Below are 22988 nucleotides of genomic sequence, written 5' to 3' on the forward strand. Positions count from 1 at the left end.
GTTTTGTATCAGTCTGGACCCAACGTGCCTGGGTTTTCTTCCTCTGATTCATGCCTCTGCCTCAGCCAGGAACAGCTACCTTAGAGGTTCTTGGTTTGGCAAAAAATGAGTGAAAACTGTAAGGAGTGTACATCACTTAAGCTTTAATAGCATTAAAAGGAAATAAGATAACCACAAAAAATTAGATTGAAAGATACAAAAAAGCACTAGGACTTTCCACAGGCAGAGGCTGAAAAGCCAGGGCAACCCCTAGGAGGCAGCAGGTACGTTTGTAACATTAAGATCATTTGGAAAGACCACCATTCAAATACGTCGTGTAGATTTTACATTAGTGAGAAGAGAATTAAAGAACTGCTTTGTTCCAAAACAGTACCTCTTCAGCACCCAGTCAGGGTTCATGCAGGGGTTCCCGTCCACAGATGGTATGAGATATTTTCTGCAGCTCAAAATTTATAAGGCTTCTTTTTAATAATTTGGCTACTTCATAGCATTCTTTAAAGAATATCTTGGATTCAAATTCAAGGTATTCACCTTGATGTTCTCTCACAGTCACAAAACCTTGAATTCAAATTCAAGGTATTCACCTTGATGTTCTCTCACAGTCACCAAGTTTCCTTACCTTGCCACAGACAATTTCTCCAAATCTTGTATGTGTTGGTCTGGATTTCCATGGAGTACCACGTTTCAAATGCTAGGGACCTGGCGTAGGAAGGATCCTTTTTCTGGTTGCTAGCTCATGCCAAGGAACATTTTGTGGGCATGGAGGCTCCTTTTAGGCAGTCTGTGCAATGAGACAGTCTCAGGGACACAGAGCAGGAACCAGCCCCATGAGAGCCTGCCTAAAGCAGAAGGCAGGAGCCAGGCTCCCTCTCCTGGCAGGAGACAGCAAAGAGCAAGAATGGAAGCTTTTCTTCTGGGGTCTGGGCATCCTGAGCCAAAGGCAGGAGGCACAGGGGGTCCTAGAGCCATGGCTGGCTCTGATCTGTATTTCCCATTGCTGATCCCAAGGAAAATTGAAGGGTGGATCACCCACACTTCACCCCAGGGAGCTGCACAATATTCCATTAGAGTGGGATGAAACATTCTGCCAAGCCACAGTTCAACCTCCCTTTGCCAGACTTCCCAATAACTTCCCAAGCTGTGCTGCTCACTCTGCTATTTACTGTGAGGGAGATTTGTACCATATGGTAAATGCACGGGGAGTTCACGGTACCTTTCAGCCATCTCGCTGAGAATTCAGGATCTTTTATTCAAAGGGACAATGTCCAGTTGATTAGGCAGCAAAAACTGACAAAGCTTAAAAAATTGCCTCTTATTGCAGCTCTTAACCTCCGGATTCCCCCAGCCAATTTCTTCTTAAAAGAAATATATAATCAGGCACTTGGGCAGAACAGAACAAACGTAAAATGTATAAAAGAACTGCCAGCTTCCCATGCCTCCCACATGCAGAGCTGTGGGCTCATGGTGCCCATGCCTGAGAAGAGTGAGCATCCACGAGAAAGTCATCTGTTTGGTGTTTATTTATTCATTTCTTCCCTCTGCAATAATCGTTCAGTGTCTGCTGTTGAAAGGCGCCAGACTGACAGTTCTGGAGACTAGAGTCCTTCATTTATCTACAGCAGAAGAACAACCCATGTAGCAGCTGCCTTATCTTCCCCCATGCTGCCTTTTTATTATTTGTATGGCAGGAGCAATGGAAGATCAGGGCACCATTGTGCTTGTGCTATTCGGATTCAAAAGGACATAGAGCTTTTCGTCCTGGAGAGCTCAGAGGTGCAGACAGAAATCATCCTCATCCCATGAAGTGGCTTGGCCATGGTGGCCTTGCAGGACAGCTTTGGAGCAGCTGGTTTGGGTCGTGTTTCCTATACCTTAACACTGGGGTGGAGGCTCCTGTCTGATGGCAACAACTTCTTTTGCTTTTCCCATCTGACCCTGGGGGAAGAGGTGAAAGCCAGGATTGCAGAGTTACACACTTGGATGGAAGCTGCAACACAAACTGCAGAGTGACATGAAGAGTCAAAACAACCAGGTCTACTGGTAACTGGTGCATGAAGAACCTTCACAGAACCAGCAATGGCGGACACACGTGACCGGGGGAAGAATAATCGCATGGCTGGAGCACTGACTGAAAGCACAGCAGCTGGGTTCGTTCCCAGCTCAGTTCAGTGTGATTCCAGGCGAGTCAGATAAAGGGGCTCTGAGAGTTGTTCTCCTTCCCCAGTGTCGAGGGTTAAGATTGCGGGGTGACAATAAAACCCTGGCAGATGTATTGTTAACCCCCTCTCCCTCCCCCCCCCGCCACTTCCCCCTCCCTCTCCCCCCTTTCCACTAAGGAGAGGCGATTGGGAGGAAAAGAAGGACAGAGTGAAGAGAGTTGGAAAAAATTAAAGATGTTTTACTAATGCTACTAATAAGAATAGAGAAAATAATACAAAATATACAAAACCAATCTTGAAAGTCTCAGCAACTGCAGAGCCGGCAACCAAAGTCCTGGATTAGACTCTGCAGCCAACCGGAGCTGGATTCAGTCTCTCACTAGGCCTCAGTTCACTGGGACTCAGTTCACAAGGTCCTCTCCTAATGTCAGCCATAAGCAGAAGGGAAAAAGGGCAAAAGGGACGAGATCCTCGTGATCTCCCACTTTATATGAAGTATTCACGTGAATGGGATGTTATACACAGTTGGTCAGTTTCTTGCTCACTTGTTTCTCGTCACCCCTCTCACGAGATGTCCATCCCTGCTTATCAATAAGTTTGCATTCCATTGCTAGGTTTACCAAAACATGTGTCTGGTTCTCCAGGAAAATGCAGTTAATATGAAGCTTTAGCTGACAGGCAAAATTAACTGAAAGAGAAACTTGTTTTTAACAAAACCAGGACACCCAGGTACTTTCTTGAAAGGTGGCAGAGAAATAAAGTCAGGGTAAAGATGCATCCCACAGGCAGGAGGGCTCAGCAGAGTCTTCAGGACAGGCAGAGTAGGAAGTTTCTATCCAGAGCAGAGCTTTACCAGGCAAAGACTCATGCTGCAGTAATTGTCTTCCAGCCTTGAGAGCCTGTGAAGCTGGGAATTAAACTTGCCTTGTGTGATTTTTTTCTGCTTCTCCTCTGCAGCTAAATCACCTTCACTTTTTCCACTTAATAAAAGTGGGAAAAAAAATATGTGTATTATCTCAGTGACTGTCTCAGAAATGGGGCCTCATGAAACTGGGATGAAGAACTTGAGAGATGATTATATGCCCCACTTCAGCTCCAGAAGCTGTACAGGAATATGCCAGCCCCAAAATAGCTTGGTTTTAGAATATTTAACAAAGAGAATAATTAGTTCTGGAATAAGATCGTTTCTTCTCTGTCCTCTAATCTCCTGAGAAGATTTCCAGATGTTATAGTGGGACCAGCAATGGATGTGGATGGCGTGATTAGTGCAACAACTTACATAGTGTCTATACCGAAGTAATATTAGAGGCCACTGAGTCAGGAAACAAGAATAAAACGGTGGTTTGGGCTGTTCTCAGACTTTGGTGCCAAGATCTTGCTGGTAGTTTCTGTGTCTCTGTTGGAGAGCTGTGATGGACAGGGTCGGGAGGCCAGGGTGGCATCTGTCTGTGACGGAGTCAGTAGGCTGGATTTGGGGACATTCTGTACTGACCTGGTCACAGCTTCGAGGAGATAAATGTCCTTGGTGCATGACTGCCCTAATTGCACACAGGAGCCAAAAAGCTGGGATGGAACCACTGTAGGAAAGAAAGGAATGTTCTGGAGCTGCTACAGCCAAGGGGAGCTGAGAGTGAGGTGCCAAATGCTTTGGAGGTTTTCTCCTTGAGTATCCTGGTGCTGCTTTTCCACTGCTCCGGAGTTTCCCACCCAGCCACTTGGCAGTTCATAAAACCAGCTCTGATTCCGATGCAGCAGGGAAAGAAGATTCATCACCTCTCATCTCCTTGCTAAAGGTTTGATCTTCTTCCAGGGGACCTGTGAAGGGTCTGCTGTTGCCAAAATCATATCAGGGGCTCGATAAATCCCCGGGTCCAATTCATCTTGGTGTTTTCTACATGCTCTGTGTTTCCTCTTTAGCAATTGTCAAAGGAGTCTCTGTAGGACTTCTTTCTGAGCTGGCTCTGAAATGGTAGGGAAGGATGTTTTCAGTATTAATTGCTCAGCCTCAATCTCATGGGCTTCAGCATTAGCTTCCCTACAGGGCACATTATTAAAAAGAGAAACGCTAGTGAGTCAGCTGCAGAGCATCTCCCCAAGACCCTTTCCTGGCAGCTTCTCATCAAAAGAATCTGAGCTCTCCTGAGACCCAAAAGCTGCTGGAAACACGTGGCTCCCTCCCTTGGGTATTGTGCTGAACTGATAAACCCTGCAGGGAAGGCAAATATCCCCATGTCAAATGCAGCGACCTTGCATAGGAAATACTAATTATCTTAACTTCTACCCAAAGAGGGAGAGAAGCTTTCCTTTGAAGCTTATACCCCCCTCCCTGCCACCCAACACATTCTTGTGGTGTTGCTGGTAGAAAGGAGGAAGAGAAACTGATGCAGCGTGTGTTGTGGAATTCAGATCTCCCATGTGATTCCTAACCACCCCCCAAGCTTCTGGTCATTCAGATCCCTCATATCCTCACCCAGCAGCCATATCACAGAATACTTCAAGTTGGAAGTTGTGTAGTAGATTCTCATGTTTTACAAAATCTAGTAGGGCTGCTTCACAATAGGAAATGAGCCAGGAGCCAAGGGTGGCCCTTGCACAGGCAGTGCCCTCACCGACTATGGCTCAGTCCTCCCACGGAGTCCAGGTGGAAGCAGCAGGAGATGGGATCAGAGGCAAGGCTGGAAACAGAGTTAAACAGATGTTCAGGGCTGAAGGCTGGGCAGCGGTACAGCCAGCTCAAGCTAGGCCTGGATGCCCAGGCCTGAGCTGAAATGGAGCTCCAGGAGCCATGGGGGCATGGGCTGACTGGGGCAATTAAAACATACTGGTGTACTCAGAGACCTGAGAAATCTTCTCTTCTGGTAGATGAAGGCTGTACAAAGCTCTTCTTTGAAATAAGCCCAGAACAGGCAGGTTCTGTCCGATGTGAAGTCTGACCCATCATCTCAATTTCTTGTCCCCCTATTCCCTTCCTCTAAACTGGATGGGAAGGTCTGTTTTCCCTGCCCAGCAGCTACAGTGTTGTCCACAGAAGGGCAGTGATGTTCAGAGGCCTTATTTCACAGCTTGATGTGAGTGGTGTGCAGCAGCAAACCTCTAGAAACAACTTCTGGCCAGATAAGTCACTGTTCCCACAAACGTTGGAGTTCACAAGACTGAAATATAGCCTTTCAATACAGACAGCTCCTTAATACTGTGAAATGTTAGTGGCATAAATCAGACATAACATTGTGCCCATTGTGCCCCTACCTCAAGAATTTGCCAGTACTTCTCTGTGTCCTTACTCCTCTCTGTCTAGTCTTCTCCTGTGAGGGTTCAACCAGGTGCACTCACATACACATCAGACCCAGAATATCCTATAAGACACGGTACTGTTTCTTTAGGTGCTTCTGTAAAGTCCTGCAGAACATTACCTTTGAAGAGTTCCAGGAACATGTCTCTGAGTATTCAAGGATGGATCTGAACAGAGGCATTACAGTCCAGACACTAATCCCAGAGAAACCCTTATAGTCCTGCCAGTGTGGATGTTAAAAACAAGCTGGTGTGAGAAACCACTTCAAAGTGGCTTTAACTCCCTTTTGCAAATGCTCTTAGTGCCTGAGATGTGGCTGAAATAACATCCCTCTTGACTGTGTTCAAGCACAGATCTGTAGCTGCATTTTAGCTTGCTTTGAGGTCTGGTTAACACGGAGTTATTTTCTTTCTGCAGTTTAAGGCCTTATTTACCTACCCTAATGGACCATTTTGGCCACTCCAGTGTATATGAAAAAGTACAACCCTCCCATTGTGGGGACTGGCATATGTTGAGTATAGGAGTATGGCTCTTAGGGAAACAAGCTGTATCAGGATAAGGCACTGTGATGCCATTAAACTGGTGTCCGCAGTACATTTGGAACCACTTCTACTGGTCTGGCTTAAAGTACTGCATTCTGACCCTGCCTGCTTATTCTGTGGGAAACAAGAGTGCAGAGCAGGCCTAAAAACTACAGATATACTGAGACCTGTAAGCAAAGAGTCATCCCATAGACTGTACCATGAGGATCCAGTGCTCTTTACAGATGCTCAAAGAGCTCAGAGTTTGTGTCCTAAAGGTGCTTGCTTGGAAAGGTTTCCCCTTATGGAAGTGCCTCTCTTGCAGCAGTCCTTGCTCTCTTCTCCCAGCAGACCGCATTGCTCAGGATGTTTTTAAACGCTCTGTGTTTTGCTCCAGCTCTCGCCCCTCGATCTGTCATTACTCAGCACTCTGGGTCTGGCACGAAGCAGGCTGTCCTCCCGGGGAGCTCTGCTGCTGATGGCATTGGGGTTGTGACTCCTAAGTACAGAGTTCCCAGGGAGCCAGGAGTGTTTCTGCAGGCTATGGAGGCACAGTCATGTTGGACGTCGTGGTTTTGGATGACTAGTTCCTACAAAACACTGGCAAGCCTCCTCCTAAACAGCAAGTTGCTGGAAAAATGGCTTCTAAAACTTGAACCTGCCTGATACCATATGCTCCTCTTAAGCTCTGATCATTTGTGGCCATTAAAGACTCTGGCAGCCAGTTTCCTGATATATCAGATTCCAGCTTAGCTATTCTTGTTCTGTCTCCCCAAATTCCCTTTTGAATTTCACCTTGGTATTTCTTTTATCGCTGTTCTCCATTCTGTTATGGAGATGCGCTGCCCTATTTAACTGCTGCCACACTGAACTCTGAAGGCAGCAGCATTTCTGCAGTGGCCTTTGAGAAGCGCCTGCATGGGAAAGAAATTAATTTTGCAAGGAAAGGATGGGACAGGACACTGCCCCAGTAAAGCTGTGAATGCGCTGCCCACCTTTATGGGTGATGCATCATTTTAAGCCAAGGTTGGTCAGGAGTGACTACTGGTGCCTGTTGTCTCAGGATGATGACTTCCCTGCTTCACATGGACAAGAGATGGGCTAAAGCCATGGAGTTCACAGCATTTGCTGTTCTGTAAGTGCCAGACGCATTGGCTTTGTGACTGCAAGTACCACAGGGCTGAGGGAAAGGGACTGTGTCTCCTGGAAGTATTAACAGTGAAGATGCAGGGATGCCTGTGTAAGGTGTGTGGGCTGCTTGATGCCTTCCGAAATCAGAAGTTGGTCTGCAATGTTACACAGAACCTGGATGGTGGAAAAATAGCCCCCCCCTGCTTCGTTGGCCAGGTCTCTGGGAGCCACATACAGCCCTGGGTGAGGCTGAGGAGCAAACAGATTTGCTGCTTTGGTGCTTACACCTTGGGCAGCCCCTGTGGTCGGATCCTTCCTACTGCCCTGTACAGGCAGCGAAGGGCAAATGCTCTTTGCCCTCACCCGTAGCTGTCTCCAATTTGAGCTGCAGCTCCTCACACACAAGACAACTGCATAACCAAGAATAGACACCAATGGCCACATTGTCTCTTGTCTGTTGATCAAGGGTAGTTTTTTCCAGTGCAGGAGGGGAACAGGTGCCTGCTTTGTTGGGGAGGTGAGCCCAGACAGGCTGGCGCCAGCGGGGACCAGTCTCTACTGGGGCTGTGAATGTGCCGCTTCTCCTGTGTCTGCTTCCTTGTCACTTCTGTTGCTTTGCCCTTCTCGTTACAGCATGAATCAGGCCTGTCTTGCATAATGTAACCGAATATGGCCAGAGTAACGCTATTCCGTCTTTATCCATGTGCTTATCTCCTAACCGAGCATTAACACCCTCCAGAGGTTCCAGCTCTTTGCCACGGCTCACAAACAGCAACAGTTTCTCTTTACTACTTGTAAATTTACTGAAATTTTCCATCAACATTAGTGACACTGTTTGCAGAGAGGTCATCAGCCATCCACCTGATTGTGACTAGATCCCTCCAAGGAGGTGCCCAGTAAACTCCAGAGCTCACAGCATGACCAGTCACTGGTGCTGGGGCTGCTGCATCTCTCTGAGTGGAGCTCACAAGCGTGTTGTCTGTCTGACAAGCCACAAACCAGACGTTCTGTACCATGACCTTCTAAGTTGCCGTGGTATATGTATCTGCACAGCTATATCCATAATGTTAACACCTTCTTAGGAACAGAAAGATGACTGATGAATGTACAGGTTATGTGCTGCAATGGATGTCACTGTCGCAGAGGTATTTTTTCACATACCTTGTAACAGCAGTGTGTGATGACAGTGCATTTACTTTACAAGATTTTGTGGCAAGGACTTACCAGCATATAATACAGGATAGTAAATGTACCTTTGGCTGTTCCATGAACTCAGGCTAATCAGAATAATCATGAAACTTATGCTGTTTTTTCTCCCTATCCCATGATGTAATTGCTGAGGTGCATCTTGTGATAGTTGCAGTGGGAGAGCACAGGGTGACCAGAAGAAGCCATTGACTTCAGCTGGCTTCTCACAGTGGATTGTTGCGTCTCTCAAATGAGACCATTTGTAGTTTTCCCAGCTCCCTGGAAAAAAAAAAAAAAAAAAAAAAGGCAAAAAAACAAACCCAAAAGCCCACCCTGTTTAACACCGAGAAGAACTTGCTGTCTGGGCATTATCCTCTTAATTTTCTGCCCTTCCCATCTCTTCAGGTAATGACCAGAGATCCTGACCATTTCTTAAATTGCTGGGGAGTGATTTTCCCCACTCTAAGATCTTGCTGCTGGCAAGCTTGCTCAGCCAGCTCCCTTCAAGTCCATTTCCCAGGGGAGTAATCATTTGCTTCAGTTCCTTCTCCCACACGTGGGTCATTTTGAAAACACCCCAATGCATCATCTCAGTTTATCGCAGGTTACCAGTATGTCAGACTGGCTGGCTTCTTTTCTGGAAAGTTTTGCTGGAAAGAGTACATGGAATCTGCAGAAACCCTGGCCAAAGTCAGTTGATGTCAGTTGGCTAAATTTGAGTTTTTTGTTTTTAAACCGAGGGTGCCCAGCCCTTACAAGCCATCAAAGAAATGAATTGCATGTTTAAGATATAGAGATGCCTTAAACATGGAGTTTTGGGTCTCATGTTAGGTATTCTTTTTCTGAAATGTGTTCAGCTTGGAGAATGTCTTGTCCCACTGCTAAAGCTTTGTCTGTCTGTCTGTCTGTCTGCCTCTCCAGAACGACTCCTGGGGGAAGCAGTATTCCTACGCGCTGTTCAAGGCCATGAGTCACATGCTGTGCATCGGGTACGGGCAGCAGGCGCCCATGGGCATGTCCGACGTGTGGCTCACCATGCTGAGCATGATTGTTGGCGCCACCTGCTATGCCATGTTCATTGGCCACGCCACAGCCCTCATCCAGTCGCTGGACTCCTCGCGGCGTCAGTATCAGGAGAAGGTAAGGACTGGGCTTTGCAACCCTTCTGTGAGCTGGCGTGGTTTATACACTGGCTGGAGGAAGCCGGAGCTGTGAGTGACCCATGCAAGAGGCCAAAGGTGCCGTGTCTTTGTTTATTGGGAATTCATACCCATCCATTCACCCAAGCAGACCCTTAGGAGGAAGTAGATGCAAGATTAGATTAATAATAATAGGGCAAGCTGTCTTTTTAGATCAACTTTATCAATGACACTGGTATCTAAAATTGTAAAGCACTTTTTACTTTCCGAGATCTTGTTTCAAATCCCAAGTGAACGTTCCAGAATGTGCAGCTTTTGTTTAGCAAGTACTTTCTTTAAAACCATCCAGATTATTTACTTTGGTGCTCGTGAGTGAGACTACGTAACAAACTCCAAAGCACAGATCAAAGCTCAGGAGCACTGAACAGGTTCCCCAGGTAGCTATCAAATTAATTGCATGGTTGTTGAATTACATAATGTAGGGCACAGACAGAAATGTCACAACTGATCAGGTTACCACTGCAGCGCCAGGAACTGGTGGTCGTGGGTTCAAGGCGATGCTGTGAATTTATACTATGCTAAGGGGCAAACAGGGTCAGTCACCATGATTCAGCCAATAAGGAGGAACTCCTGGAACTGCATCGATTCCTTCCCTCTTTCCGTACCGTCAGTGTGTTGCTGTGTGCTCAATGACATTTAGTTATCTCAAGCAAAGGGGCTGCTGGTGCGGTTATACTTTTCGCTCTAGGACACAGGCAGGCAAAAACTTCTGTCTTCAACCTCTGGTTCAACCTGTAGGCCTGCATTTGATCTGAAGGTTAAGAAGAGGAAGAATTAGGTGCTAGCCCTGTTCTGATTCTACCAGGTGCAGTTAGGTGAAAGAGTAGCTGTTCAAGTGGGTAAACTGTGGCTAGATGAATTTTAAGTTTGGAGGTGGGAAGATGGGAGAAAGGATTTGTTAGATGGCCTAGGAACAGGTTTGAGACGTGGAGATGACACCGCTGAGCTGCAGAAGGACCTTGCAGTAGGCCAGTGAGTGAAAAATCAGAGGTGGAATCACGCTTTGAGAATAGGGAAGATCTCAAACCACAGCTAAAGATAACAGATGGAAGAAGCACGGGAGAAGAAGAGTGGAGGACTGGGATGCAACTGGAGCCTTGGGCTTTGTATAGAGTTTTACCACTGTGTAACACACTGGCTGGACTAATGCTAATTGAGAGCAAGACATGCCAAAGAGAAGGACACTGCAGCACTAGGAACGCAAGCTGATCAAATCTGTGTGTGCAGAGCCCTTATTCAAATGTGTTTGAAGCGGCAGAGAAGTCAAGGACTTGATTTGCACATCCAGCCACCTGGTCAGCCGAGCTGCAGCCAAGTTTACATCTGCAGGACTGGACACGGTGATTTTTTTCCCAAACCAGGTCCCCTGACAAGGGCAGAACTTGACCCTGGAAGTTGGACTCCAGTCAGTGCTCAGGGAAATCAGTCACCGGTAGCCAGCAGGGACTGCGGCAGGGGTGGCAGAAGCATGAAATGTTAAAGCCTCCTTAGAATGTGGAGATGTGAGTGAGAGGGTTAACAGATCCAGGAGAAAAGCTTTGTGTCAAAAGCAGCGGGTAGAGGGTTTAACAAAGGGTGTATTTCATCTGTAGTGTTATCGGAGGTTCATTTCCCAAGGTATTCTCCTAGGAATAAAGCCTCAGGGATTGAGTACGTTCATATTCCTCTTGCAAATGGGACAAATGATGGTCTCAAAACAAATATGTATTTACTCTCTGCATTCCTTAGCACTTGAATAGCCATGATTAAAATGAGGCTGCTTTGTGATTTGCAGCCCTGCAACTCAATTTAGTTCGGTCCTCAGGGGACAATGTGTCTGTTGAAGCATATTATAAGCAAAGAATCTCAACAAGTTTGGAGGTCGATTGGTAGAAGCAGACAGTAGTTTAGAGACCTCTGCTGAGTACAGCTTTGGGCTGCAAACGGGGCTCAGCAGAGGCTCAGGCTACAGAGACTTTAGCAGCTGTTCTGGGAGCAGCCAAAGAAAGGGGAGACAGCGGGGAGTGAGAGGAATAGCAGAAATAACAAAATACCCGGGCAGGAACTGTACTGAGAGGCTTTGCTTTGTGTAACCGTCAGGACGAGCTTCGTGAGTAAGTTTGTGGTGAAGTCTCGGATTGTCCAGATCTCTGCCAAACCAACTTGTTCTTCACTTGTACAAACAGGGCTTTTGGGAAGAGGAATAAAAGCCAAGATGTATTGTCTGTTGGCTTCAGCAGCAGGCTTGTCTCGCTCGGAGGTGGATTTATTGAACACTTGGAGATTCAATCCCTGTCCTCTCCAGATCTCCTCCTGTAGCAGCTGACTCCATGCTCTGCTGGTTTTTACAAGACAGGGAAGCTGTGTAGGATCGGTGGGGTGGAAGGAGGCCTGGAGAATTTGGAGAGAGAAGTTGCACCCTCCGAGACAGCATAGTGCTAAGCTTTCTGAGTATGAGTGGAGGGTCCCATGTGGCTCAGAGCATTCACACCAGCTCAGGCACTGTCAGTGGCACAGCCGTCGTGTCAGTCTGTCTCTGAGCCTCACTTAAAAAGCTCTGAATCAGAACAGCTCTTTAGATCTAGTACTCTGAAGTGACTGTTTTATTTCCAGTCCCAGAGGCAAAGTGAGGAGGGACCTGTCTGTCCCATCTTGCATTACTGAGTGTGTTATGCTCTACATTACTTGCCCGTGCTCACAGAGAGAGTCAACGGCAGGATCAGGACCTGACTCTTCTCTCTTAACCTCGGTCTGGTGTCTAACTCTGAAATATCTTTGCACCCAAGACTCGTTTCTATTGCTTACATGTGAGTCGATATTACTACAAGGATTCAAATAGAAAAATTTCCCAAAGTCACGTTGTGCAGTTCCGTGTTATAACTGAATTGATCTGACAGCTCTGAGTGGAGGGGAAGCCTCACGGATCTGTTCTCACCCAGTGCTCCCTGCTGCTGTTCTTCACTCTTGTGCACCACCTTTCATACTCCTCAGACCTTTACTGCACTGTTTCCTTCTTCCGAGTTAGTTTTGTGCCAGGTTAGCGGGTTGGGTTATCTTACTGTAGAGTCCGGTGAGTGCCAGAGTGCAGGGTGCTGGGGGAGGAGGTCCAGAAGCAAGAGCAGAGGCTCAGGGCCCTTCGCAGCTATTCTTGGATTATCTCAAGTCATAACATATAAGTTCATAATTGACTGCAAAATTACCCTACAACCTGCAGTAACTCTGGCTCACGAGAGAGAAAGAGTGTTTCCTACCCAGGAGCTGGATAAACTAGGCTGATATGCAAGTTATTTGCATGGTTTTTGCAGGTCCCCCTGGTAATTTCTTTCTCTAATCCTGGATTAATATTTATGTCGAGTCACCACACACACACTCATCCTCACCAGCAGACTCAGTAACCTCGAGGCTTTGGGGAGTGGTGATTATCTGCAGCCATGCTCCCTGGAACAAAGCAGAGACTCTGGGCTTCGCTCTCCCATCCCAGCAGGACGCAGGCAGTGCAGGGCATCCTGCAGAGAGCCTCAGCTCTCCCGCCTTATCTTGCCAGGTACACACGGAAGAATGACTGATGAGAGGTAGGAATTGCTGCTGTCAGCACCGCAGAGCCCAGTAAAGCTGTAATCTCTCCTTCCAGAGCCTCATCTCTCCTCGAGATCTGTCTGCTACACTGGCATTCGCTCAGGCTCTCTGTGCTCCACATTCATTCCCCAGCTCCTCCTTCCTCCTGAATGATCCATTCAGTGCCTCTTGTTCTTAAAATATATGTTGAAACTGGGTAGACACTTGCATATTCACTTGTCAGTATTACGAAGAAGCACCTGCTGCAGCACAGTGGCAAGGGGGTGAGCAGGTAACTCTAATCACTTTATAAATCCTACAGCAGCACTAATGACATCGGCTCTCGGTTCCTAAAACAGCCCTGCTTAGCCATCAGCACAGTCCTTCTTGCCACAGTTTTATCCCATGGGCTGGCTGTCCAAGCAAAAAAGCACTTTACTGGCCAACTATCAACATTTCAGCCCTTCTGTCATCAGCTTGAATTCAAGAAAGAGTAATTGGGGAAAGTTTAGTAATTGTGAAGGCTGAAGCATGACAACTGGAACGTTCAATCTCTGTTGGATGACAAAGCAAATGTTAGAGCAGCATTTGCTAGAGGGGAAGTGAGACATTGCTTACTACACTGAGCTGAGGATCTGTCTTTCTGGGCTTAGGCAGTCCCTGCCCTCTTTTGGAGACTAACAGTAGAGAGTCTTAATAGGCAACAGATTTAAGAAGTGATTTTTTTAATCATATGTAATTATAAAGTGTGGTGCTCACTGCTACAGGGTGCTGTGGGGGCCCAAAGTTTGATTTCAGGCTGTTTTACTATGCAGTTTGTGTTCTGAACTACCTCCAAATGAAGGTGCACAGGGAATTCAGTGCAGAGCTCCTAGCTGGGGTCCTAGGTATAGTATAATCACATTACCCTGGCAACATGCCCTTGCTGATTAGCCCCCCTCCACCCCTCATTTAAGCACAGCTAATTAACCCAAGCACAACACTGTACCAAAGTGATATTAATTGTTGTGGCTCCAGGGTTGGCTTAGCCAGTGCTACCTTGGGGACGACACGGCGCAGATATATTAAGATAACCAGTGTCAGCTGCTCTGTTCATGTGAAATTGGGCCAAAACTCCCATTATTCCCACACCTACTCTGCCACAAACCTGTCAGATGGGAGATTTCATGTCCACTCAGGCCAGGATTTGAAGTGCCATTCCCAAGATGTTTGGTCACCAATGTCTGTAGGTTCTCAGGTGGCATTCCCAGGTTATTAGAGTCCAAAGGGATCATATAGAAGTCCCCTCCTGAGGTAGCATCTCAGTTCTGCATGTCAGGAAAGCTGCAAAGCTCCTTTACTTTTCTAGTGATGTGTGTGAAGGAGAGGAGAGGGAGGGCGCAGCACTCCAGAAATTAAAGGTGTCCGGAAAATTTAATCAAACGCAAAAATTAATCACTTTTCCTAAATGGAAAAAGTTTGGGGTGCTTTGCTTTATCCTTTTGTGACTGCACACTAGTTGTGTGTTACCTCAGCCTGTTAAGAGATGGCCTTGAGTACTATTATGTCCCGTGTTACTGTCAGTCAAAGCATTTGGGGTTGCTAACAAGGCTAATAAATAATATGCTGTATTGATTGTGTCTAGAAGGGCCTGTGCTGAGCACCAGCTTGCTGGCTCAGCAGTGCCTCTGCATAGTTTCTTCTGGAAGCAGGACTGGGTTTTCTGGCTGGTTTGCAGCCCAGAGTCAGCAAGTGGAAGGAGCAAGGTTAGATCCAGCTTAATTTTACAGGAGGGGTCCAACTTCCCCCCCCTAAATGGCTGGAATAATAGAGGGTCCCCCATCCCCATCTTCTCTGCGTACCCACCCACATGTGAGAATTGCAACCTGCCGTAAGCTGGTCCTCCTTTGAGCGGGGATTCGGACCAGATGACCCCCCAGAGGTTCCTTCCAACTTAGATCTTCTTTTGGTTTAAAGTCCCCAGGTGTTTTCAGGCAGTGAGCTGTCAGGTTTCAGTGTGCAGGATTGTGCACGCAAGGCAGCTTTCCTTTTCCAGGTACCACAATTACATCTCGATTTTAGAGTGTTTATAAGAAATAGGTAATGGAGTAGTATAAATAATGATTTGTTCACTTCAACTCAACTGAAAAATCAGAAGTTTGTGTCAGTTGTTCTAAGGTTATTTAATCCTTTTCATTATAGAATCCTGGGCTGGTTGTAAATGCAAATGTGTTCTGAAAGAAATACCTAATGATTTCTTTTAAAAACATCTTGCAGTGCAAATTGCCTTCCCTTTATAGTCTTAACTAATCTGATGTCAAGTAGTTTTTATTCTTGCAAGAATATTTCATTGGTGAACGTTTTCTTGAAACTGTTTACCCACGTGTTAGAGGGAAGCCCCACTGTAAAACACATTTTCTAGATATGGATGCAGTGGTGATCAGTCAGCACTTAGAGCAGACACTATGTGGACTATATAGTCATAGCAGTGCCTATATGGAATGTATGGCTGCCCTGAGGTGCAGAGGAACACGCAGTACCCGCTCCGTGCTCATACAAACAATGCAAGGAAGGAGTCAGCAACATTGCAGCATCTTTACAGGAAGAAAAATGAAACTGCCAGGTCGATTGCCCTCAGTCAGCAGGTTTACACCAGAGATTCATCTTGGGTTGCTGTATCAGAGATACTGTGATGATAGGTGGGTTTTTGACATCTTATTTCTGCGAGTGGAAGGCACACGGTTGTGTTCTTTGAGCTTTGTGTTTGTGCACGCACAAGCACTGCCTGTGTTGTCATGGGACAGAAAGGGTTGTCGCCTCAGCAGTTCCTCACATCCCAGTGTGGGATTTCAAACTTCATTATCAGTTTTGAAATTCATTTTGTCACTTGGACTGTAAATAAATAAAGAAATACATCATAATGCGAAGAGCTCAGGCTCCCTGCTGAGCTGTCTCTCCTGGCAGAAAGCTGCTCCCAGCAATGCTGATTGCAAATTGCACAGACTCGCTGTTCCCTTTGCCCCATCCCAGCCTTTGTCTGGTAGCAGATTTTACCTCATCTCGCTCTTTCTGCTCTTCTGATGAAGGTAATGTTGATCTCTTTATCCCCATTGCGCCTCCAAATATGTGGATCTAGTGACAAAACCTGACATCTCCAAACCACCCTGTGATGTTTCACGGTGCCTAATGAATAATAAAAGATTCATTGAGTAGGTCCAAAAGTTCCCTGTGCTGAACTAGTGACTCCCACCAGGATGCGGCCTGTCCACCCAGGCAAAGCGTTCTCCTCGTGTGCCTTTCCCAGGCTGGAACTTCTTCTGGAAAACAAGCTGTTTCTGTAGCCGCGATGTACAAGTTTGTACATCATACATAGTGCAAGCTCAGCGCCTTGTGCTGGATGGCACCGTCCCCCGTGGTGGGTTCCCTGGCTTGCGCCGTGGCTGCTGCAGCCATGTGTGAGGAAACAAACAACTGTTTCATCAGGCTCACCATTGACTCTGCTCAGTCTGTTGGCATCTCACAGCCCAGAAATATTTGAAGCATGATCCTTGCCTGAATAGGTGCTGATTAAGAGCAGCTACCCCAGCTGATCAGTACAGCCATCCTCAATGTAAGGAATGTTGTATGGGAAGTGGAGAAGAAGCTCCAAGAATTTTCTGCTGGTGTCTGTGGTCTTTGTAACACAGCAAAAGATAAAGAGCCTGATTCTAGTTAAGGTGTTACAATTTCAGAATGCATCGCTGCAGTAAGGGTAAACATGTTCCATGCTTTTCCAGCATGTGATATGCAACACTTAAAAATCACCTTCCTGTACCAAATTGAGATGATAGTCTTTGGAGGAACTGAGAATCAGGACATTACGTAAAGCTTTTTGCAGAATCAAATGGCTTCCAAAAGCTCTAGAGTAGATGGACGTGGGTTTAAATTTAGCTCATTAATCAAAAAAGCAAAAGTAGCACTGATAATCTTTGGTGCTGTGCTGGATGTGGTCGGAGTTGTTCTGCTTGACTTGGTACTGAAATAATCCCCGGTTCCCCCCATCAGCTCTCCCCTTGTGCAGACACCCCAGCTCTTGTCCACTTACCGCTTCATGTAGGAGTTTCCTCGGGTTCCCTCTGTAAGGAATCCAGCTGTAAGCCCAGCTTCTCACTGCCTGGCAGCTGGAGGCCATAGAAGGGACAGTATATGTCTGAGTACAGCTCCTCTCAATCACTTCCCTATTGCTGCAGAGAAGATAGCCATGTGCACATTTAATTTGATGAATGTCTGTATTCTTGTTGGAAAACAGCAGGAACATGAGTATGGGTGTAGAGCCAGCTGCCTTCTGAGTGTTGGCATGGGATAAAGTGTGATAGCCTGTGCCACTTACCGTTCCGAGCAAAACTTCAGGAAAAGAGCGGAATTCTGTAAGCAAGATCTGACACTAAATATGCTCCAAGCATGGAGCTCTGTACAGGGAAACCAACAAAGATCACCCCAGCAATGTCAGCATGGTTTTGTGTTAGAAAAGTTCACTTTGCTTCCCTTAAACTGCTCACTCCTGGAAGCGTTTGTCTCCATGAGAACATGTTTCTTGATCATTTTGAGTAAGGTGGAGATCTCCTGCTTGTAGAACAAATCCTGAGGATGAGAATATGAATGGTTTAAAAGACGAAAAATGGAATTCAACATCTATTTGGTTTTGATGATTACTAAATGCTGGGGAGCTGACGTTGCAGCACTGGTTTACTCCTAATCATAGCTCAGAGAAAAGAAAACAAAGATGCAACTGTGTCCCATCAGGACACTCCATCTGGTGAATCTCATTACTTGATCTTTGCCCCTATGAAGCATTAATCCACAGGAGAGAGCCACAGCATTGTATATCGTGGCTGCTTATGTGTATCTTAATCCAGTCTCACAGGATATATACTACCAGCTTTTGAAATACTGTTAGAGCCTCATAATTTCGTACTTAATTCAAAATGTGTTACCCTGCTTGATTCTCCTTTTTCTTACACGAGTGCATCTCTGTTGACTTCTGTGATGTCCAGATTTGAAGCCTGTGACCGGCATGAAACACTGTCGCATGGTGATTACAGCCTCTTTCTGGAAGGGTGCAAGCAGTATAGCTCTGTATAGGAAATGTATATTTATTTATGGATGGAGGGAGACAAGCATCCCAAGTGCCTTCATTACAGTAGGTTACATGTGTGTGCTCATGCTGTGAAAGTGTCTAAGTGTGTTTGAACGAACTGAGATGCAAAAATGGAAATCAGGCTCTGAAGAGTGATGTGTGTGGACCGGCAGAGGATGCAAAGAGCTGTTGGTGCTAGGACTGGGATGGGAACAGCTCTGCTCAGATGCAGGATCTTTTTCATATTCAGAAGCAGGACAAGAAAACAGTCCAGCCTTTTCAGGCAGTGATTTATGACTGCCAGAGAGAGGAGGATTCGTGACAGAGATTGAGGGCACAAATGGGGTTAAAAATATTTAGTTCCCTTTGGACTGTGAATGATCTGAGCTTTGGTGGAAGGGGAGGGGAGTGGTGAGACAGCCGTGGAAAGTGGCCAGTTATAGAAGTACTCAGCTAAATGATTCCCTTTTGATATATTAATACCTCCTTCAAGGGCTTATTTGAGGAAAAACAGACTTAAGAAAATGAGTTAGGATTTAAATGGACTCAATTGTCTTCAGAGAGATTGAAATAATTCCTAAATGAGTCTTTTTAGTTGAACTCAGATTGGCCACTAATCTCTGCGCATTCCTCTGAGCACGGGTCAGACTGAGGACATGGATGGAGATGAGTAGCAAGACAAGTGCAAGGGAGAAAGGAAGCAAAAGGGGCTGTGAGGTTCGTCCTGGCCACCTCTGAAGAGCACTCAGAGGGGTGTGAAGGAGCTTTGGAGAGTGCCAGGTTTGCACAGCATCAGGGCTTCAGTTGGAAAAGGAAGACCTGTACATTCAGGGTTATCAGGCAAAGTCTTAAATCCCCATGCGCTCTGTTGTTGATGTTCACCACACAGTTCCTGTTACTCCTTTGCTTTCAGTTTCTGGTGAAAGAAACTTGTCCTGTTTTTACTCTGAGCTTTGCCTAGGGACCGTTTGCAGGAGAATCTGACAAGCCCTGGGGACTTTGCAGAGCAGTAATTTATTACTCTTTGTTACAAAGCGATGAATCTATGTACAGTAGTGAATAAGCAAAAAGTCTGAGTCGCCCCATCCTTCCTGTGCTTGTGAATCTGCGAGTATTTTTCCCAAGAAGCAAAGGTCAGTTGAAGACTGGGGAGAAGAGGGGCAGTGGGCAGGTGACTGGCAGCAGGCGGTGAGAAGCATCTTGTGACACTGGTCAGTGGTCCAAATCAAGACATGGCTAAACCCCTGAGTATAAGGTGATATTTTTGACAAATAATTTATTCAACAAAAATGTGGCATTAAACCAAGCAGAACCATTTGTGGATTTAGGATAAATTTAATAAAAGCGAGTCGGCAAAAGCTAGGGCCTGATGATTTCCTTTTCCATAATGAGTGGATTCATGATGTCTAATTTGCCAGGTCCTACATATGTCTCAAATGCTGCAGTGCATCTCCAGTGGCAATAGACATCTGTGTTTAGGCATCTGAGCCAAGCAAGGCCCTAAACTTTCTGCATTTAAGAACATAACCTGCAAAATCCTCCGTGGGCTCAATCCAGTGAGTTGCCCCATGTGAGGTATTGGTTTCTGCTCCCTTTATCTTCCCCACTCGCTGCTGCAGACTGTGCAGCAGCCAGCACGGAACTTCAGCAATCCAGCTCATCGAGTGCGACGCTCATTGCTGATTCTCTGCCTGGCTGCCTGTGGGGAGGTGGTGACTCGCTTGACTTTGATCATGCTGTAGTCATCATGAATATTTACAGCCAGCTCCTCTGCTGCTAGCTACAGACAAAAAGCTCTGGAAATGCCAGGAAACCCCGAGTGTCCCCTCCGCCACCTTGGCTTCTTAGAGTAATTCCTTCTCCTCTCTGGTGCAGATCAAGTTGTTAGCATGCAAGGCAGCACCAGCACAGACTGTACGGAGAGCGGAGTGACACTGATGTGTGCAGGGGAGGTCTGTAACGAGCAGAAGTTTGGTAATTAGGCTCTTCAGCACAAGCTGCAGTAAAGGGACGTTCAGAGACACAGAAGAGGGGAAAGAAGTATGGAAAAGAGGGAGCATAGTCCTTTTGTCAGCATTATTTACATGCTTAGGATCATATTGGGAGCATGGCCATTGCAATGCACACCCGATGTCCCTGCAGCACCTTCAAGGCAAGTGCACACATTTACAGTCCTGTGCCCTTGAGGAAGTGTCATTTGATTATAGAAAGCACCATTCAGCCCCAAATACTGTTCTGGCATCCGTCAGTGTGCCCTTGTATTCCCCTCTAAATGACATGATGGAAGCGTAAAACATTAGGTAAAAATACAGGCAGGTTTGACAGCACAAGTGCATGGGGCAATAGGTGAAGACATGCCAGACCTGTGCAGCCCTAAGTGGGAGATCAAAGGTGCTGTCGTAGCTGGCACGGACGAGAACACAGAGGAGGAAACGCGGGCCATGGCTGCTGCAGCTTCAACCGAAGAACCATCAGATTTCTACGTGTGTCCTTTGGTTTGTGCTGGTGACCATTCAAGGCAGAACCGTGTTCTGCTGTTCCGTACAGCCCCTGGGCTTGGCTGAGGCCTTACTGCTCACACACCCTGGCCGCCATTCTGCTGTGTGGTGTGGAAAAACCTTCTGTCAAGGGCACATTGTGCTTTCCTTGCTCTCATTCTGCATGGAGTTTGGACACTCTTCCCTTGGCATTATTTGCTGAAAGGAGATTCCCAGCTGAGCACTTGTTACTCGTCTCTGCTTCCAACTTTTGCTGTGTCCGTAGGGGAGAACAGGCACCAAGGCTGCTCAGCTCAGGAAAAGTTTAAAGCTTAAAACATGGGGCAGCCGTTTGGGGAATATAGCAAAGGTGTCTGCAAACTCCCCGTGTGTTCAGACAGTCTTCTGCACCAGATTTATCTGCCTAATGGCTTAATGTGAAAGGAGCAGGGCTGGGTACAGTCTGCCATGTGCTTGTCCATGAGTGGGCACCGTTTGTTGCATGTCCTGGTAACTCCTTCTCTTCCTCTCTCCCTTGCGCAGTACAAACAAGTGGAGCAGTATATGTCCTTCCACAAGCTCCCCGCAGACATGCGGCAGCGCATCCACGATTACTACGAGCACCGCTACCAGGGGAAGATGTTTGATGAGGAGAGCATCCTGGGAGAGCTCAGTGAGCCCCTCCGCGAGGTGAGGAGAGGGTGGTGAACAGGCAGCGCTTCTTGCTGTTGTCTTTGGCAGCTGTAGAGTTCCCAGTGCGCAGTGTCCCGTCCCAGTGCTTTGCTCTAGTGTCATGCCCAGCAGACGTGTCTGAACAGCCATAAATGCCCCATTTTTCCTGACATTGTGCCTGTTCCTCTTGGCCTAACTTTCTGGGAGAGGAAAGCCAAGAGGAATATGGTCCACAGCTTGGCTATGCTCATTCAAAGGGAGTGACTGTCCTACTCATTGGTGTATGTCTGGGATTCCCTTGGTCATGGCAGAAGCCACCGCTGTGGAGAGAGAAATCCAGGCCTTTGGCATTTGCAGGACTGCCGCCCGAGTCTGCGAACTGCTGCAGCACAAGTGCTGTCTGACATAAAGGCCATGGGGGCTACAGCACGCAGGCCCTGACACACACTAGTCATGTGAACAGCTATTAATACATCTGGGCACCTTTTGAGGCCGTGGCGATGTCTGGCTGTGTCATCCCCTTTCTCAAATTGCCTTGCTGTTACCTCACACTTCTCTCCCCACGCAAACGTGCACCACAGCATCTCAGTGAGTTCCCACCACATGCTCCCTAACGTTAAGCTGTAGCTCATATATTTATATAAACCTCTATGCAGTGTGCTGGCCTCATCTGTGCTTCATCCATCATCTGTACCAGCATGCAGGGTCAAAGGAAAGGAGGAGCAGGGCCCACACTTGAAAGGAGTCTCCACAGAAAACCCCTTTCCCCAGCTGAAGCCAACAATGCAGGTTCTCCCTAATATATGCCTTTGATATGTTACCCACGAGCACTAGAAGCAGTCTTCCTCCTGTCTTCCCCGCCTCCCTGGGTAATGTACTTCCATGGGAGGGAGGAGGAGCTGAGGATCTACCAGCTGTATTTTAAAACTACTTCTGCCAGAGTCTTGAAGGGCAGTCCTGAAAAGGACCCTGGTGAGGAGGAGGCACCTGCTTCCCCAGCCCTCCTTCTTCCTGCACAGATGCTCCTTCCCTGCTTGGCTGGGGAGTGTTATGCTGAGGTGATTTACCTGATACCACTTTCTGCTGCTTTCAGAGTCTGAGCTGACACGGCACAGAGCAGCTCCTGTGCAGCAGAAAGTGCTGTCGCACCCTCCGAGTGACAGCAAGCCACAGGAGGAGGCACAGTCCCTGTCTGCTGTGTGACAGCTGAACAGCTGAATTGGGTTTTCTTCATGCAAGGCTGATGATCCAGCCCATGCCCCAGTGACTGGTGGGCACCTCTCCCTCCCCTCCCTTGACACTGTCCCCAGCTGCTCAGGATAATTCTTTCTCTGAGCGCCTCGCCGCATTTGTGCTGTTTAATATCTCATTGACAAGGAAGGGCAACAGAGAATGTAGGGCTGCCAAGGTGAGTTATGACATTTTCCCAGAGAGGAGCCCTGGGCTTTTTCATTCAGTGTTTCACCGACGCTATGCACCTCTCTCGCAGTTCAAGGTTTCCTGCAGAAAGAGGTATATTGTGTCTGCTTGGAAGGTTGGGGGGTATTGTCCCTGCTCAAAGAGAAAGCAGATGAATGGAAGCAGTGGAGCGTGGTGTCAAGCTATCAGCCTCAGCTAGCTCTGCTACATGCTCTGAGCATCCAGAGGCCCACTCCAGCCTGTGCTCGAGGGAGCCAGACTAGGGGAACCGCATCTTTTTTTGTTATTTTTAACTTTCTAATGT

The 22988-nt window shown here is 47.0% G+C and overlaps 1 protein-coding gene across 3 annotated transcripts in view; it reads left to right on the plus strand.

Annotated features, from left to right (window-relative positions):
* Nucleotides 1-22988, plus strand: part of HCN4 (hyperpolarization activated cyclic nucleotide gated potassium channel 4) — a 137083-nt gene that overhangs the window by 97022 nt on the left and 17073 nt on the right. For all 3 annotated transcript variants that reach the window (XM_065077113.1, XM_065077112.1, XM_021300777.2), the window contains 2 exons: nt 9210-9428; nt 21137-21283. In XM_065077113.1, the coding sequence (XP_064933185.1) occupies nt 9210-9428; nt 21137-21283 (366 nt within the window). The remainder of the gene's footprint in view (nt 1-9209; nt 9429-21136; nt 21284-22988) is intronic.

The sequence above is a fragment of the Columba livia genome, chromosome 11 (assembly GCF_036013475.1).
Source record: "Columba livia isolate bColLiv1 breed racing homer chromosome 11, bColLiv1.pat.W.v2, whole genome shotgun sequence".
Taxonomy (NCBI): domain Eukaryota; kingdom Metazoa; phylum Chordata; class Aves; order Columbiformes; family Columbidae; genus Columba; species Columba livia.